At 41.0% G+C, this 20151-nt stretch overlaps 1 protein-coding gene across 4 annotated transcripts in view; it reads right to left on the reverse strand.

Moving 5' to 3' along the window:
- Positions 1-20151, reverse strand: part of UBR3 (ubiquitin protein ligase E3 component n-recognin 3) — a 266744-nt gene that overhangs the window by 50680 nt on the left and 195913 nt on the right. For all 4 annotated transcript variants that reach the window (XM_040357780.1, XM_040357782.1, XM_040357781.1 and 1 more), the window contains 2 exons: positions 13139-13244; positions 8170-8270 (listed from right to left, as the gene is read on the reverse strand). In XM_040357780.1, the coding sequence (XP_040213714.1) occupies positions 8170-8270; positions 13139-13244 (207 nt within the window). The remainder of the gene's footprint in view (positions 1-8169; positions 8271-13138; positions 13245-20151) is intronic.

Here is a 20151-nt window from a genome sequence, read left to right on the forward strand (position 1 = left end):
GCCTGTCACCCAGTCGGCAGTTGGTTGTAGATCTCAGGATCCAAAAATGCAGGAAAACAAAAAGAAAAGCAAGAAAATTGCAAAAAAATCCCCAGAGCACATGGGCCCAGAGGAGCCATGTCATCTCCTTTGCTAGGCAGAAAAAAACTGGGGCTGCAGAGCAGAGAGTGGGGGATGTACCCAGGGGAACCACCCCCTGGGAGGTACTGTACTGTGTTTAACACTTAACATGCTGTTTTTCGGCCTAGTCAATCTCCTAGAAAGTAGGATAATACCCTAAGGTCAGATGCTGCTGTGTCCGTTCATGAACGGAAGAGAAATACCAATTTAAATGAGTCAGTCAATTATGTTCCTATTCTGTAGATGCATTTTAAAATAAATTCAACTGGACAGAATGAAAAAAGGGTTATAAATGATACGCTATGTAGCATGTCTGTTATATACTGTTGTACAGATATTTAGGTGCCCTTGTTCCAAAAGAATATGATGTTCTTCAGATGTGACGTGCAATGTAGTGCAAAGAGGGCAAAGCTACTCTCTGAAGAGATAGAAACACTGCCTATAAATGCTCTGACCTCTATCATAAAAGGCTCTACTATAATAAAAGGCTTAATTTGTGGTGCTCTTTCATGGTGATGGGTTCAGATCAATTTTCTCTTGGATTGAACAGCCTGAGTGGTATAATGACATTTACTTTGGCTTAATCAATGTAGGATTGAAAGAGATACCAAGTATATCCAACAGCTAATAAGGCAGTTAATGCTATTCCCAGAGCTCTACTTCAAGGGCACTAGACAGGGTAGGGGTTTCATGGAAAATACAAATGCTTTCCACACACAGAGACGTTAAGTGCAGAAATCCAGGTGCAGCAATGTTAAAGCAAAACTCAAGGTAGTTATAAAGGATAAAAAAGCTCTGTAACGAATACAATAGCAGGAATTTTTACTTTTCTGCAAATTCCATTTTTTAGAATACTGTACAGGATACGCAGAATATTCATACACCATGGAATATTAGCACGCATCTTTAGGTGATTGGACACTGGCAAAGCTTCGGAGGACATGACCCCTGCGCACCTCTTATAACCCTAACTCACTCAATGAGTCCTCATTTTTGTAAAAAGCAATGCAGAATAACCAAGGAATGGAAATGAGGGTGTCCTGTACTGTACTCCAAGATATGGAATTTATAGGCAAATCAAAATTCCTCTTATCTTAATTGTACAGTACAGGCAAAGTATTAATAGACCCCGAGACATTACCAAGCAATGATTGAGAAGGGTGGGCAGTAAATAACCGCTCTTGTTCAGTAAGCTGAAGTTTGACAAAATGAAATTACAGTAAGAGTTGGTTGTAGGAGAAGAGCCTGTAATAGTAAAGCGAACCTCTAAGAGCGTCTCACACTTTCTCTCTGCAGAATCTATGAAATGATGAACATCTTCAATAGGTACAGGAGGATGTCTGTTTAGGACCGAGATGGCAGAATCAACTACAGGGACAAACCATTTGTGTGTGAATTCTTTCTGCTAGAGTTGGGTATAGAAAAAAAAAAATCCTTTCTGGAGTGACCGAATCATAATAGACTCAAAATATTCCCTGTTCATGAACAGATAAAATGTGCTAAGTATTTTCGGGTCTCTTTGCACCCAAAAGGGCACTGCGGACAGCAGAGAATGAAACGTAACAAACGCCAAGGCTTTTGCAGACAGCAAGTTTTTCCTTACTAGCATGTATGTTAGGCAAGGCTCCTGTTTCAATATACTCTGTGGGGGAAAAAAAATAATTCAGAAGCTTTCTCCAATACTCCCTTTTGTGTCTGCCTTGTCTAGGGCAGGCATATGAGGATCTGTAGAGATCATGTAGAGAAAAGGGAGAAGAAGAGGCATGGTGTTTTTGAGTCCTGGGCAAAGATGGTTGTATTAGGGCGATTATTTGTCAAATTAATTGTGACCTGGATCCAAAAAAAAAAAAAAAAAAAATTTTTTTTTTCAAATTGGCTGCTTGTTGCCTGCCTGAAATAGAGCGAACATGGGATGCAGAGATCTGTGTTGGAGTCTTGTGTGGGCCTTTGGCAGAGGGAACATTCCCCTGCAGTTTTGTAATGCTCCATTTTGCCTGATCTCCACCATAGACCCATCGCAAGGATAATCCCCTATGGGGTACTCATGACATAAGGCACAGAATAAAGGGTAAGACTGTCCTGTAGTAACAACTTGGGGCAAAATGGCAGGAGGAAACACCCGAGGACCTAATAAGGGCTCTAAATGGAAATGACAGTAAAGCGCGCAACTTGTGGTAGAATGTCATATAATAAAAAAGGAGCTCCAAGTCATTGAGTAGTGAATACAATTCAAATATCACCACGGTAAATAACAGAAACAGAAACATACAGGGCGACTCTGTCTTACCTGTCCATGACACCGAACTGTATATAAAGTATGGCACCCTGAGAAAGAATATATATGGTGCACAAGGTGAACACCCATACAGGCTCCAGTACCTGAAGCAACAACACAGGCCTTCCCCAAAGTGTGGGGTCCATGTAAGGCTCCCAATGTTTGCTAAGGTTGCGTCAATCCAGATGCACTGCTTATTTCCTGCAGAAGGCAGTAAGGAGCTGATTGAAGAAATCAAACAAAATAATAAAAAAATCAAGCCAAGAGTGATTTTCTCAGAGAAGGAGGTCCACCTTGACCACTTCCCACCCTTAGGGCAAACCCCTATGTCTGCAGGTACAAGTGGTAATACCAGTATCATGGCTGAAGCTGCCGCGTATTATGTCACTTCCACTTTTGGTTATTTACTGGCCTGTACCAGGCAGACTGGTAGCTGATCAAACTGATCTTGGAGGGCAGAGGACAGATCAGGGGTCTAATATGCCCCAGATCTTTCAATAAAGAGTACATGTCGCTATCATAATTAAGTGGAAAAAAAAAACACATTTAATAAGATAACATAATAAAATGTAATTAAAGCACCTCCATCCCCCCGTGCTCACATGCAAATGCTAACGTGCACAAAGATCCCACATGCATATGTAAACAGTGATTGCACCAGTGATTGCAGTTGTCCTTGAAAGCTTTTCCAGTGTCCAATAACCTGAAGGTTCAAACCTATAATCAAGAGCCTATGAATACTGTGTCTGTGCCCTGTACGGCACAAAAAGGTTGTTAACCCTTACATATACTCAATTAAAGTGAAGTTTCATCCAAAAGTGAATCTTCCCCCTTCAAGGACTCCTAACCCCCCGACATGCCACATTTGGCATGTCATTTTTTTTGGGGGGGGGGGGGCAGGGCTGTCTTAATGAGAGGGCACACCTGGGCACTGCCCAGGGGCCCCAGCTACATGGGGGGCCCCTGCCCTATCCCCAAAGCAGCTGTTCCTTGAGCCCGGACTGCACCTCTACATCCCAGATATGCCCCCAGCACTCTGACCCCTCTACACTCTAGATATCCCCTACCTCCTACCTACTTGATTTTTGTTTACCTGCACCGTCTCCATTGTAGGGGCCCCAGAGCATTACTTTGCCCAGGGGCCCATAATGCTATTAAGACAACCCTGGGGGGGGGGGGGGGTACCTAGTTTTGACAGGTACCCAGCTTCAACTAATGCTATTGCCACCTAGGCGGCGACTCCTCTCCCCCTCCCTCCAATCTTCTGGGACACGTCAAAGATCCCAGAAAATCACTCGCCATTCAGGACATGCAGCACGACTCGCACAGCACTGACCCGGCTGTGAATCTGCAAGCTGTCGCAGCCGGATGCCTACACTAGTGATGCTGGCGCTGGGGAGAGAAGCGAGGCTTCGGGCAGCTACATTGCGTTTGTGTTTATTAAAAGCTTTTTACACTTTTTGTAGCTGCTGACTTTTAATAAACAGAAAACTGAGTGAAACTCTGCTTTCAGTGGCAAGCCTCAGGTGATAAAACAAATCCTCTTACAGATGGAGGACGTACCTATATAACCTGTTATCTGCAGCCCTCTCTTCTCTACAGCCTTCTAAAGTACACATTTAACACCACATTTTTGAGTTTCAGAAGGACGGGGGCAGGGATTTGATGCCATACACACAGCAGAGAATAGAGCAGAAAACTGGGTGTAATCCGAGACCTGGGGTGAGCTCCCTCTACAGAGTCTCAGAGAAACATTTACGTCTGAGGCTGTTGATTACCTGCTGTGTGTTTGGAAGGGAGGGGAAAGGGGCGGGGCCTTTCCCTGAAATAGCTTGCTGTTGGCATAGACCAGGGGTCTCCAAACTGCGGCCCGAGGGCCGGATGTGGCCCTTTGCTAGCCTTCATCCGGCCCTTGGAGTAGTATTGCTCCCAATGATATGAGGCACTATTCCTCCCAATGGCACCAACAATGGGGCACTATTTCTTAGACGAATAGCAATGATGGAGCACTATGCCTCCTCCTACTGCCCACCAACAATGGGGCCATGTTTATTCTCACTGATGCTCGGCCCTGGGGCATTTTCTACCCCGACTGGTCAGAATCTGGCCCCCCCGAAGTCTGAAAGACCGTAAACTGGCCCTTTGCTTGAAAAGTATGGAGACCCCTGGCATAGACCATCGGAAGCGACTTGTGCAGATAAAGGAATGACAGAAATCATACTAAGTGCTTTGGATCAATGCAAATACCCTGTACAGAAGGATATGTTTTGTTAATTTCAGAGGTTTACAACCACTTTAAGAGATTATATATATATATATATATATATATACATATATATATATATATATATATATATATATATATATATATATATACATACATTATATATATATATATATATATATATATATATATATATATATATATATATATATATATATATATACACACACACACACACACACACATATATACACATATATATACACACACACACACACACATATATATACACACATACCTGAATTTACCTATCTTGCTTGTCAATGTAAAGCAGAGCTCAAACAGAAAGTAGCAGCACAAGGAGCCGGTCATTTGTGCATCAGTTTATTCTTCTCAATCTTTCAAGAAACAAGACCACTTCACCCAAGTTCCTAGGTTCCCTTGTCTAAAATAAACATTTCCGAGTGTCTCACAATCCCCACAGCTCACAGGATTTTTTTATTTTCATTTTGTGAAACCAGTGCATTAATTTACTAAGAAGGCTGAACCATTTGCATTTCGGACCCTGAAAGCACCTGCGGTCCAAAATGTCCGACTTTACGGCAGACTTCTGGGAAAACCAGTGCGCCAATCACACAAGCAGGAAATTATGTTTCTGGGAAGCGTTCTGTACACATTATGTGTATAGAACACCTCCAGGTAGCCATATTGCATTGCAGAAAATTACAGAGCTGCAGATTAAAAAGGAAAAGGCAATTTTTAATAACATTCAATTACAATATGACATGTGTCGGTATATGGTATATGCTATGTATATGCTATGTTATTTTTTTATTTGCCACAAAAGTGGCGTTACCTTTGACAAATAACTTTTCTTTTTTGGTTACCTTTGGTCTGTTAAATATACCATTTAGAGCATGCGTTATAGCTTTTTAAGAAAAAACAAAGCCGATAGCTTCTTGTGCTTTCTGCCTGTGCAGGCCTTTTAATACATTTTTCCTTAGCCTTTTCTGAAAATTACAGAAGCACCCTCTTGTGTTTAACCACTCAAGGACCGGCACCTTTAGATATACGGCGGCAGATTGGCACGGACAGGCAAAGACACGCACAGGTACATCGCCTTTAAGATGCCGCCTTCCCCGTGAGTCGGACCGCCAGTCCCGCGGACTCGATCGCCGCAGGTATCGCCGCGCTCGTGTCACAGAGGTATGGAGCGGGGAGATGCTTGTGTAAACAAGCATCTCCTTGCTCTGCCTAGTGACAATGACACTGATCTCCGCTCCGTGTACTCGGAGCGCAGATCAGTGTCATGTGACACACAGCCCATCCCCCTTACAGTAAGGAACACTCAATAGGGAACACTTAACCCCTACAGCGCCCACCTAGTGATTAATCCCTTCACTGCCAGTGTCATTTTCAAAGCTCTACTGGTAGGAAAAAAGGACGCCAATTTTGTTTGGGAGCCACGTCGCACGATCGCGCAATTGTCAGTTAAAGCGACTCAGCGCCGAAACGCAAAAAGGGGCCTGGTCCTTTAGCTGCAAAATGGTCCGGGGCTGAAGTGGTTAATGGACATTAGGAAAGGAAGAGCTACCTGTACTCCTATCTTGTTTCTGTTGTCTTGGTACAAAAGGGTGAGTGAGCATCGTCACCCTAGACCTTGAAATGTGTTGCTGCAGAATCACTAGGTAAAACTAAAAGGGGAAAACATTTTGGTAATATACATCTATAAATAATGCAGCCACTACAAGGACTGGTAAGCTCAGCTGCATTATATTATATTTTTAATTGGGTTTGGCTATGCTTTAACTGATCCCTTGGTGTGCAGATGACAATTATTTTTATTAATAATAAAAAAATTATATATATGTATTATATTATTATCTTAAGCCTTTACAAAATCTTATTTAACTTACTATCCAGGGGGCACAACTAGAAGTGATGGGAAACAAAAACGGACCCTTTCTAACAATATTGCAAAAAAAAAATACATTCATGCATTTGCATCGGCATTTTTACAGGAATGCTGACCACATTCCTTGATTCAAAGGCAGCTATTAGAGGGAGAATCTAGAAAATTGTAAATTAAAATCAATTATAAAAACACAAGCACAGCAAACGTGTAAAATGTCACACTGAAAATTACCCCCAGGTAAGCTTTGCAATAATAAAAAATAAACGTATATAAACTTTGATTATTTCCAACCACTATCAGTTCCTGCACTTTAGATTGCCTTAAAGCGGATGTGCCACTAAAAAAATATATTAAAAGCCAGCAGCTACAAATACTGCAGCTGCTGACTTTTAATATAAGGACACTTACCTGTCCTGGAGTCCAGCGGTGATCGCAGCAGATGATGAGCCGATCGCTCGTCACCCTGCTGCTCCCCCCTCCATCCACGGTGAGGGAACCAGGAAGTGAAGCGCTCCGGCTTCACTGCCCGGTTCCCTACGGCGCATGCGCGAGTCGCGCTGCGCCCGCCGATTGGCTCCCGCTGTGTGCTGGGAGCCGAGTGTTCCCAGCATACAACGGGGGACGGACGGGAAGCAAGGAAAAAACCCGTCCTTTGCCCGTATCGTAGGGCCGGAAGTGGGTGCAGATACCTGTCTGTAGACAGGTATCTGCACCCCCCTCCCCCTGAAAGGTGTCAAATGTGACACCGGAGGGGGGGAGGGTGCCGATCAGCGGGACTCCACTTTAGAGTGGAGATCCGCTTTAATAGACATTTTCATAGAGCAAGCCCATGGCTGTGGAAACAAAGTAGAATGGCGGCACATAAGAACATAACAAACATCAATCCAAAAAAGGTGCTCAGTGGACGCGTTTTACACAGACGTGCTTAGTAAAAACATATTTTAGTTCCGGATGTGCCGCCATTCTTCTTTGTTTCCATTGGATTTCCCTGGCTACGGACCAGGCAGGCACCCAGATCTCTTCAGCAGCTAATCAGATCTTCACAGGTGGCTTTGAGCGGTGTGTTCCCAGCTCTCTCATCGAAAGCCCATTGTTGTAACCCAATTCAAATCCCAATGGCACAGGGTGAGAAGAACATTCCCATTACACTTCAAGGCAGGGCTTTGAAGTCCAACTACTGTAAATGCATTATAAAACGGTTACTGAATTTAAAATTCTTTCTTATTATCCATAGATGTGACCTCCAATTTCATATGATTTCAGCTGTCTGATTTCTGAGTTGCAAAATCCCTTTACCTTCAAGCATTTAAATGCACTAGAAATGTTAATCCAGCACTATACCAGTTTTGGAGGTCATGCAGAGGACTTGCTTTCTCCGCTCTGAGATTTGGCGAGTTTATTCTCAGCTTTTCCTTCAGGACCTTACATCTACACTGTATTGAATGAATGATAAAAGGGAGATGACAGGGGACACTGATAAGCCAGTCAAACCACAAGTGAATTTCCAGCCCAATGTCACTCTATACTGATAAGGAACAATCATTATTTCTGCAGACAAATCACACAACGGAACTTGCACTGATCAGACATTTTGTCCTTCTCACCCTGTCCAAACAGAGAGCTGAATTTACATACCTTTGCGCAGTGGTTGGGGCATTGTTAAAACCTGAATAAGCAGCATTGAGGTCACATCTCGAAAAAGCAATGGAACTTCCGTCCTCTCATCTTCACTTGTCCTGGGAAAAAAAAAAGCAAAGACCATGAAACCACACAACAAAGTTTTCATTATGTATTATGAAGGTGGTGGACTGCGATTGGGTTAAAAGGGGGGCAAAACAGGAACTAGCGGTTTCAGAAAATGTAATCAATTGCTTTTGTGCTCTTCTGCACACCAAAAGAGGATGTGCCAAATGTGTCTAACCACCTTCTTACCCAATATTGGCAGGTCATGTAAAACAAATGTTCACTTCATCAAAGAGTTTTATTATGGTTTATGGAAAGAGACAGGGAGGTGTGCTACAGACATATCTAGTGCAGGCTTTAGGGGAACTGATCAAACATGGTATTCCTTTGTGATCAATTGTTTTTACCTTGAGAAGATTTATTTGGTGGAGTCAGTAGATACTTTATAGTAGCAAGATCGTCATTTAGGCTTGGTTCATACTAGCCCGACTCCAAAAATGTGGCGACTTTTGGAGCCTGACTTTGATGCAATTTTTTATACTCAATGGCATTGAAGTCGTATCAAAGTCAGACCAGAGTAGCGCAGGAACCTTTTCTAAAATCGGACAGACTTGTGTAGTATCAGTTAAGACAGCTCTCATAGGGAAACATTGAATTTCACCTGACTTGGGGTCTCACAAGTTGAATCCTATGTCGCATCAGTGTGAATCGAGCCTTAGTGCCTATCCACATGTCTGTTGCAGTGCTTAATTAATGGGCTGCCAACACACCATAACAAATGAAAAATTGTACATGACCTCTTTTAAAAAACATAGCACGCAATGCATTATACATGCGTTGTGAAGCTCTGCTTTAGGCTCTACTGTACAATGCCCTAGGGTGCCACTAAGTGAATCACACCACACTTTCGAGCAGGGTGTTGCAATAATAAATTTTTGCGGGTGTTGTGACAACACACAAGCATGAATGCGCCTTTAATAGGGGTGACTGTCACCTTATAGGTCGGGCTCACACAGTTTATTCTGATACCATTTCTTGAACATAAAAACTAGGATCAAGCAAAAGCATTTTAACATAGACTGCATAGTTGAGTCAGTTGCTGGGGTTCAATGCCTAGGTTTACAAGCACATGAGCATGATACACGTTTGAATTGAGGGTAGGTAACAAAACAAAAACGCTTTTGAATATCAACAAATGTTTTGATCGGTTTTTCTATATACAGCTGACTGCTTTCACAGGGCTACACATAAATAGGCATTGAAAACAAAAGATGTGTACCCAAATTAAGTTCTAAATAAGAAATTGGCAAATAGGCTAAACAAAGAGTGTTAATTGAAATATCACGCACACAGTACTCCAGAGAGCACGATTCCTAGAACCGCCAACTGGGTCACAAATTACCATCACAGTAGTAAGCGCAATGCTTTTAGACAAAAACAGCCCCTTGGAGAGTAACAAATTCATGAGTAAGTAATTTAAGGCTCTAAGATAGCAAACTCTGCAGCTGAAGAATCCAAACGGATTACATATATCTAAAAATGCAGACAAGTACAGTATATAGAATGATATATTTAGGAGGAAAACACCTAGAACCTCTTTTGCCTATAACAAAGTTCCGCTTAATCTCCTAAGAATATATCCATGGATGCGAGAGCCCTTAAAGCATAAAATAATAAAAAAAATAAAAAAAAGGGAAAGAATGGAAGGTGCTAACCCTGAATCATTTTAAAGGAGATGGTAGGATGATCAATAACACAATATAAAATGTATAAAAACATAGGCAGGGATGAGAATATGCCATAGGGGAAACTGACGTACAAGATATCAGGATCAAAATAATCTGTCCAACAAACATCCACATGGCTAGCCATACGCGCGTAATGTTTTTTTTTTTTTTGTTCAACCAACAGGTTGACTCAAATCTGTCTCACTGCACTACTGTATTCAGACAATGGAGAGACTTTCCCACGGTCAGAATACACTGATCAGCACCGCCGGCTACAGCTGACCAAGAGAAAGTTTTCCACAAGCTGGTTGTACATAAATCGTATGATAGGTTGACTTTAGTAAAACCAGCCTGCCCATACATGGATTGAAAATCAGCTGGTCTCAGAAGAGAATTTGTCTTCCAGTATTCAGTTCCCAACCAGTCTCTGGACTTACATTGCCCCTCTTAGAAAAAATATGTAGAAGGGTGGGGATGATAAGAGGTGATCTGAAACACGTCTTTATTCTAAAGGTACAGTCACAAAATATTCCAACTGCACACCTTCCAGGAAAATGGCCAATAAGTAAAAGGGTGCTGAAACGATCACCAGCTGGGAACCGGAAAGCAAATCATGTACACATATTCGCCAGCACACCAAGGATCATTGAAAAAACGTCCAAAAATTTTATGCATAATAGCGATCCAAAAAGCAACGTTTCGAGGTCACGCAGGACCTCTTCGTCAGGCAAAAGAAGGTAGACTGCATAGTCATGAGGGACTCACTTGACACCATCTAATGTAGGGAGTTTGCTGCTCAGCATGTAGCAGAGATGATCTCAAAACTTTCTGGATGTAAAGATCTTTCACCCTCCAGATGAAGTCCAGTAGAGGTCAGATCGAAAAACTGAACAAGGGGAATTCTTTAACAACTCAAGAACTATTTGTCCTGAAGAACCAACCTGAAGGGATAAGCAAAAGGATACATTCGCTAGGGGAGTCTTTAAAAAGGAAGGGGGATAGGACTTCCCCTTACCTAATCAGAGTCTGGCAAATTGTGTCCAGCAGTTTTTAAGTCTGAAAAGACCAACTGGGTGCCTTGGCCTGTTCCAGAATCTAAGTGGCAAGGCACATGCAATACTGCACCTAGCAGATGACGTCAAAACAGGGTTACCTCAGCTTTAAAAATGACTTAAAATATTGGTTATAGGAATTTTTGAGTGGAACCCAAGGAGGCACACTATGAGGTAGATTCTGGTGGTGAAGCCAGAACAGACCTTTTTACTACATAAATCTCCATAGACTGGGTAACCACTGGTGGCTTTGCCATTTTCTGGACCTGGAGAGCATTCTCCGGCTAACACAGTACACAAAAGGTCTGGCAGACTAGCCCACAATCTGGGTCTAGGTACAGCCTCAAAAGCATTTGCCGAGATATGCTGATTGGGATAGTTACTGTGTAGAAACTAGCTCAAGCATTATAACTGAAGTCTTGATTACAGGACAGAAAAATATATATCTATTGTGTATAGAGTTGTCTTGATTGATGAAAATAAAAAATAAATATGTCTAGCAAAAATATACTGTATTTATTGGCGTATAACACTCACTTTTTTACCCTGAAAATAGAGGGTAAACTGTGCTATACGCAGGGGACTGTGGAAAGATTTTTTCCTGAAACTTCCCTCTTAAAGTTAAAGTGCGTGTTATACGCCTGTGCGTGTTACACACCGATAAACACGGTAGTTAGAACTTCTCTCAACACTTAGGGCCAGATTCACAGTTGTAATACGCCGGCGTATCTACTGATACTCCGGCGTATTTTCAAATTTGCCGCATCGTAGCGTTGTTTTGAATCCTCAAAACAAGTTACGACGGCTTTAGGCTTCGATCCGACAGGCGTACGGCTTCGTACGCCTTCGGATCGTAGGTGTAATACTCTGGCGCCCACTGGGTGGAGTTTGCGTCGTTTTCCGCGTCGGGTATGCAAATTAGCTGTTTACGGCGATCCACGAAGGTACACGCGTTCGTCGCATTCTCTTACGTCGTTACTAGTCGGCTTTTCCCGTCGCAAACTTACGCCTGCTATTTCATGGCTTAGATTTAGACCAGCCATGTTAAAGTATGGCCGTCGTTCCCGCGTCGAATTTCAATTTTTTTTTGGCGTAAGACGTCCGGGAATACGAAAGGGCGTAACGCACGTCGCCGTTCAAAAAACACGTCAGTGCGCCGTAATTTTGCGCAAAGCACGGCGGGAAATTTCCTAACGGAGCATGCACAGAACGTTCGGCGCGGGAACGCGCCTAATTTAAATGGTACACGCCCCATTTAAATTAGGCGGGCTTGCGCCGAACGCATTTACATTACACCGCCGCAAGTTTACAGGCAAGTGCTTTGTGAATCAAGCACTTGCGCTGAAAACTTGCGGCGGTGTAACGTAAACGAGATACGTTACGCCGCAGCGCAGGTACCTGAATCTGGCCCTTAGTACCCCTAGGCATGACGGTTGGAGGTGTAGGCTTGTTTTTGCAGTGTTGAACCTCCCCCTTAGGCCTAAGGGGCAAAAGATAGTTGAGCGTATCAAGTCAAATGGGCTTATTAAGAAATCTGTCCAAAAAGCTATAGTAATAAGTTGAAAACAAATGCAACCAATAAATGTATTCTTTAATGTTGCCTGTCTATATATTTTGTTTGCCATATGTAAAGGGGTGTGTGTACAACAATATACACATCTTTCTCATTTTGTAAAAGCCTGGCTTGGGTTAAACTGTTTTTAGGTCTTTTAAAACCTGTTACATTCTGTACATACTACTTAAAAGGAGAAAAAGCTGTTCATTTAACAAAGTGCATTTTCTCTTTGCATGGGATTTTTCCCTTGGCTTACTGATTGAGGTAAAGCTTTGCTGACTTTTTGTTCATCTAAATTAAATGTAAATATTTTTTTCTTCAAAGTGAAACATTCCTTTACAAAATTCACTAAATTTCCCAAGCTAAATGCAAAATTCCTTGCAAGCGAAAATTCACTGTGCAAAGTAAACATTCTATTACTGTACTAAATCAATCTCAGTGTTTTTACCATATTTAGGAACTACAATTAAAGAACACAATTTCCAGAGCTTGATGTAGTCCGTCAGAGTTGTTTAATTTATACTTTATTCATATTTTTAAAGAAAACCTATTAAACATTCTTGAGAAAAAAAAAAAAAAATACTTACTGTGAATCTTTTTTATGCACCAGCTGAGTTAACTTTCTCCAGGGATTGTATTCAGAGTCAATGCTGTACAGCCTCATGTGCATTGCTAAAACATGGATGAGCTGACCTTAAAAAAAAAAAAAAAAAAAAAATTTAATGAAAGGAACTTGTCAATATGGTATGTGCCAATACAATGAGGACATTTACAGGGTGGCAGATGGGTAAATAAAAAAAATAAAAAGACTAAAACAGATGTTTCACAAAGATAGAGAAAGCCAGGGGATAGGGCATGGATGCTCAAGTCCCATCATGCCTCTGCATTTGGGAGTCATGCTTGTGACTGTCAGCCTTGCAGTGCCTCATGGGACTTGTAGTTGCGCAACAGCTGTGGGGCCACAGGTTGAACACCCATGGGATAGGGCTTTACAACTCTCTAGGACTCAGCCAGGAAAGATCTGCCAATCTCTATAAACTGAAAGAAAATGCCAGGCTTATCAGCAGATAAATACAGTTGTTACTCCGAGTCCCTGTTCACAATGCGGGAAACCCTGTGATTCAGATGCAGTTCCCGCATCACACCTGATTCGCACACTGGTTCACACTGAGATCTGGGAACTGCTGGAGGTGTCAAAGTAAAGTTAATGTCACCCCCCAGATCACAATGTGAACTGTCAAATGGTAAAGGAATTGGATTGCATAAGGGTGGATTACTCATGCGATTCCAATTCCAGCGAGGACCAAAAAAAAAGGGTCCTGCACCATTTTGCTATGAATGCGATTTCAGCCATAGAGTTTGTATGGCTGAATTCTCATCACACAAACATTGCATGTGATCTGCACAGCAACGCGGTGCGGATCACAGTCGATGTCTGATCGCACAAGTGTGAACCCAGCATGAATGCTCCAATATTTTCCAGTGGAGTGTTCACTAAAGCTTACGGGACAAACAATTGTTGCAACATTAATGGGTGAAGTCAAAAGAACAAAGGTGAAAAAATATTAAAGTAAAGAAAGAATGATTAATGGTAACATAAGTGACAAAATGACAGACGCATACTTAACATGTCAAAAGCTGTCCAGAAACATTAACAGTAAAGAGTTAGGGCAAACCATAGCTTGGGGGTTTACATATAAATGTAGACCCAACCATTAAAAGCACCCCTGTATAGTTTGTCCAAACCCCTGTCATTTGTGACTTTCAGAAAATGGCATATACTGCTATATGATGTAGTGTTCTGGGTAGGATTTGTGCCTCCACCCACATCACAATATTAAAATTAGAATAAATAGATACAAAGAAAACTTTTGTACCCATTGCAAACACCATCATAACTATATGCCCCACAGTGACCCAGGATTAGATGATCATGTTGTGTTTTTTGCAAGCCTTCAAAGAGACATGCTCGGTGTTCTTCTTTATGATAGAAAGCTGTGCATGTGCAGGCCACTTAGCTACGAGTGCAATTGAAACTGCCTGACCTGGCATAAACAGTGTCATTTAGCACAGAATGTTAAATGATCTGAGGTCTAGGTAGGGAAATCCTGTGAATTACATGCTTTGTCCCTTCATGGCTACGCTCATTTTGTCCACTAAATCTATAGAAGGAGCCAAAATTGTCAAGTAGGACGGACTTTAAACATGTCTGCCTTCATTTATCTCTGGAACATGGAGGATTTAATGGACTGGTAATTTACACAAAAAAGGGAAGGATTTTTGTTGTGCCTTTTCAATTCCCACAAAGCGATGCTCACTCTGCATTTCTAGCAACAACGGGTACTTTCTGCACTTTCTTATCATTAAAAAATGTGCAGGCACCAAATCTAAGAACTGGTAACCTGAGATATAAAATGTTTGTCTTTTGAGATAAGATTTATTGGAGGGCATAGGTATCATTTCAACATTTTGGACTGCAGGTGTATTCAATACCCCCCACCCCCAGCAAGCCTTAGTTGCATTCCCATCAGACAGACCAATTTTAGATTCACTGCATTTGACAATAAATATCTCAATCTGCTACTTGATTAAAGTGGAAGTAAAGACAAAACCTAACTCAAAACCTATTCTCAGCCATGTTCTAAGCCTAATCTATCTAGCCCTATAATGAAAATAAAAATCACTATACTTACCTATTCTGAAGCCACCCCGGTCCAGTCTCCAGCAGCACCATCTGTGTGCAGGAGAAAGCCAACAACGGCTTGGAAATGCCTGCAAAGTGACATTACCCTTACATTTACTATGGGGCTTCTATTGTCGGCTGCCTCTCCTACACACTGAAGCTGCTGCCGACAGCTCAGCCTGTGACCGGACCGGGGCAGCTGCAGAATAGGCAAGCATAGCAATTTTTCCTTTACAGGGTTAGATTAAAGGGGTTGTAAAGGTAAAAAAAAAAAAAAAATCCCTAAATAGCTTCCTTTACCTTAGTGCAGTCCTCCTTCACTTACCTCATCCTTCCATTTTGCTTTTAAATGTCCTTATTTCTTCTGAGAAATCCTCACTTCCTGTTCTTCTGTCTGTAACTAAACACAGTAATGCGACACTTTCTCCCTGGAGTGGAGAAAGCCTCTTGAGGGGGGAGGGGGCGAGCAGGAGGGTCAGGATGCCCAACAACACACAGCTCCTTTCTCTATCTGCAAAGTAGATAGCGTCCTGACCCTCCAGCTCGCCCCCTCAAGAGGCTTTCTCCACACCAGGGAGAAAGTGTTGCATTACTGTGTGGAGTTACAGACAGAAGAACAGGAAGTGAGGATTTTTTAGAAAAAATAAGGACATTTAAAATCAAAATCGAAGAATCAGGTAAGTGAAGGAGGACTGTACTAAGGTAAAGCAAGCTATTAAGGAATTTCTTTTTTACCTTTACAACCCCTTTAAGCTTAGTTAAGTTTTTGCCTTCACTTCCACTTTAATGTTAAAATGTTCAACAAAAGATATGTTAAAAAAAAAAAAAAAAAAAAAAACCTTAAATACTGAACTCAGAAAATAATTCACTTCCCTCTACTTAACCATTGATATGATATACTTTTCCCATGAGTAAAGTACTGAATACCACAAATGAGACCAATATTCCTTCATTAAAAGAACATTAACAATTTTTAATTCATTATAATGCGTATTAATAGCAACCTCTACATCATATTACATGTGATAAACCCTTACCTCAATTAAGATTAATGTATATTCTTTTTGTTTTTCATTTACTATAATCAGTATGCTAAAAATGTGTGTGAATATATATATATATATATATATATATATTTATATTTATTTATTTATTACACACACACACTATTTATTCCTCCAAAGTTCTTAAAATCAATAGAATATGAAGCAATACTTATTATTGTGCCATACTTTCTACTTGCAGCAAGCAGGTGGCAATATCCAGACAGAATGGCTGCTTTTTACAGGTTCAAAAGTTGCTACTGTGCAATAGATACAACTATCAGCAGGAATCAGATTAAACATAGCTAAATAGCTCAAAGGGGGCATACTTAATTTGACTAGTCATTTATAGAGTCTGCCAGCAAGCATTCAAGCAGCGCTGGACTTTAATAGTCTGCAGCCTGAGATGGTCTTTCTGAATTCTGTAGAGAGGTCTTGCATTAAATGCTTATTAGTAAAATAAAGATTTTTCTACATATTTTAAACTACTGTATTGTATATAAAAAAAATAAAAAAGCAGAAGACGTTTTAATATGCGATTTTCTGCTTTAAAGTCGTGACGGAAAAACTGTGTGGGTTTTATTACCAATGAAGCCAATTCACTGTTTAAAATTTAATGTAGTGCAGTCACTCATCTAATTAGATATCTGATGGCATGGATTAAACAATTAACACACTCATTTCCCTGTTAACTAAACCTGCAGTTATTGACAATTGTAATTGTACAAGAAAGAATTACAGAAGTGAAGATTTAAGCTTTGTGAAAAACTGAAAATCACACGAAAAGGTTTCATTTACAATTATTCATAGAATACACCATTTTATTGTTGCTTAAAAAAACAACTATAATGTTTCTAATCAAAATTAGAATTTGTACACTCTTTTACAAAAAATTACAACCGTATCTCTGCATCTTCCTATAGGTGCCCATCTCTCGTCTAATCCCACTAGTCACCCGTTTGTAATGCAACTCCTGGGCTCCTGGCTGCATTCCCTGCATTTTACAGAGTGAGCCAAGCTAAACACTGCACATCCTCCTCAGGCAGTGTAAACTATTGGAAAGAGCAACATTTTTGGCAGAAGAGACATGCAAGGTAATTAGGTTAAAATTAAAAACCCAGGGCCAGAGCATTCAGGAGGCATGCCAGTGTCCAAAAATGCTTGAAGTGTCTAGTGCTGGCCAATGGAATGAACGCTCAAGCGCTTGATGCGCCCAAACACGTCTGCAAAACATGGCTTTAGGTGCATTTTTAATGCGGCTTTTTCCTCCCCTTGAAAATATGAGTCCAGGGGAGGAAAAAAAAATATCCTGTGGGCCTAGGGCCTTATACTAGATCCTGGACATGGCTGACACCAATACCCTACCAATGAAATCAACCTAACATAAGTGTAACTGTCAGTCAGGAAGTGCAAAATTACAGTTCACAAAGACAGAAGAGAAAGGCATGCAAGAAAATCTTGAGATTTTGTATATACCACTTGGCACCAAAATAAGTGCTCCTGGCCCCTCTGTCCTGTTGAGTGCCCCCACAGCAAGCAGCTTGCTATGGGGGCACCCTAGCCGAGTCACAGCTCCGTGTTCATTCATAGGACCGAGCCGTGACCAGGACCATCCCCCTCTCCCTCCTGATTGGCTGTCTGACTTTGATTGACAGCAATGGGAGCCAATCACGTCATGCTGCTGCCTCAGCCAATGAGTAGCAGAGTCCCGGGCAGCCAAGACAATCCTACAACATCGCTGGATAAAGATGGGCTCAGGTAAGTATTAGAGGAGGCTGAGTGGGGCTGCTGCATGCAGAAGGATGTTTTATCTGAATGCATAAAATGCATTGAAATAAAAACAACCTTCTGCATTTACAATCCCTTTTACTAAGACTGACGGGTTCTTATTTGAAGGCCATTTCAGACTGTTTGAGACCACAAATTATACAAAGTATTAGGGGCCAATGTTCCCAGTGATTCAGTGTTTGTTTTTTCTTTTTAGAACAGAGAACCCGGCTGGAAATCCCTAGCAGTGTGGAACTATGATTAAGATAACAATGAAATTAAATGTAATATGTTTCACTTGGTAGACACCAACCCATCAGAGCCTAGTAAGGCAACTATGGAATGTGGTCTGTTTGCAAAAGGGATGTGAGAGCCAGAGACTCCTCTGTATTATATAGGACTTCAATGTATTTCTTCTGGAAATTTCTTTTAGCAAGTGCAGATATTAATATTTTGAACAAGATACTATGATTAAACATTGAAAGATAAAAATATAAAAGCCCCAGTCACAAAAAAAGTAAAAATCAAAAAGGGAACCTAATAACCTACACCAAACAAAATTATGAACGGCCTGAACAAATCAAAGCATTACTGGGAGGAAGAGCCATTAAATTTAGTAGGCAGAAACAGCTTGTTCACCTTGTCACATTGTTTCAGAAGCTGACATAGGCAGGTCTATCAATCACTTCTCATTTACATTTCCCCAGTGCTTCTGTCCTCATAGCTCAATCTACTAAAACAGTACTTGACCTATTTGTTCCAACCGTTTTTCCCTGATGCTTTTTGCTGTAAAAGCTCACCTGGGACACTGCATTCTATTTAATGCAATATCTAATCGACAAAGTTAACACTTCTTACAAGACTATTATAGAGTGCTGTGCTTAATCACAGTAAAGACACCTCATTACCACCACAGTGAAACATACAGAAGAGGAGTGTCTCGATCACAGGCTTTTAATTGACTGAACAAAGTCTCAGCGGCAAAACAGTGTTTTACTTCAAGGATGTCCTTGACGTTAGAGGTTAACGCCACATAAGTTTAGTCAACAATCAGGATACCAGAAAAAAAAAAATTCTTTCAAATGTCAAAAAGGTTTTACAATGTAAAAGTGGAAGTTTTATGTTGATTGCCAATCAAGTTTTGCAGATCTTGAGTACTGCATGTTTTTCATGCATACTACAAGGCTTTTTATTTACAAGGCTGCGTATATGTTTAAGCTCTTCCTTTGTAGTGTGTTGAGGTTAATTTACTAATCGGCTCACCAACTAATCGATTATGAAAATCGTTTAACTATTTTGATAACCGATTATGTTGATTAGTTGTTTCAGCCCTACAATGTTGCACCAGATTGTGTGCACCAGTTTCATTAAATCCCCATCATTTTGTCTTTGGTTACCTGCTTGCTGGCAATCCAGGGAGGCACAGGGATCTGAGGCGCACACCTCTCAGCCCAAAGGCTCCTTTAAAAATAACCTTTTCCCAGTTTCCGTAAAGATGAACTTCATCTTCCACTATTTTTTTTTATTATTCTCTTCACCTCTTGCCCAAAGCCCCCTTGTACATGGGTGATGTGTTTGTCTGGTTTTCGTACATCCGTTGATGGATGAAAAATGGACAGCAATGCAATTCTATGGGCAAACAGATAATCACTCTTTTACACCAGCATCTGCTCAGGTCCATTATTTTAAATTGGAAAAGGTCTCTGTTTTGTTCCGTTTAAACTGAACTGAATGGAGGTAAACACCCATCCATTTTTGCAGTGGTTGTTGCAGGGCACCCAAGAAGAGGAGGATCAGGGTGGCTTTGTGCAAAACCATTTGCATCTGAAAAGAGAAGCTGAAGGCTAATAGACTGAAATATAAGGCATTATATTTAAAAATGCTACTACTAAAAAAAATGTATATCCCAACAGTGTATATCCTATTCAGGGTATATTATTATACACAGTGGGTATAGAAAATAATCACCTCCCTTTAAAATAATCAAATTTTGTAGCTTTGCACTCTGAAAGGAAGACAGACAGTATTTGTTTTATTCAGCTGTATTTATGCAGTGAATGAATGAAAAACTTATATAGCGCGGCACATGCGAACCAAATCGCCTCTG

Source organism: Rana temporaria, chromosome 6 (genome assembly GCF_905171775.1).
Source record: "Rana temporaria chromosome 6, aRanTem1.1, whole genome shotgun sequence".
Taxonomy (NCBI): domain Eukaryota; kingdom Metazoa; phylum Chordata; class Amphibia; order Anura; family Ranidae; genus Rana; species Rana temporaria.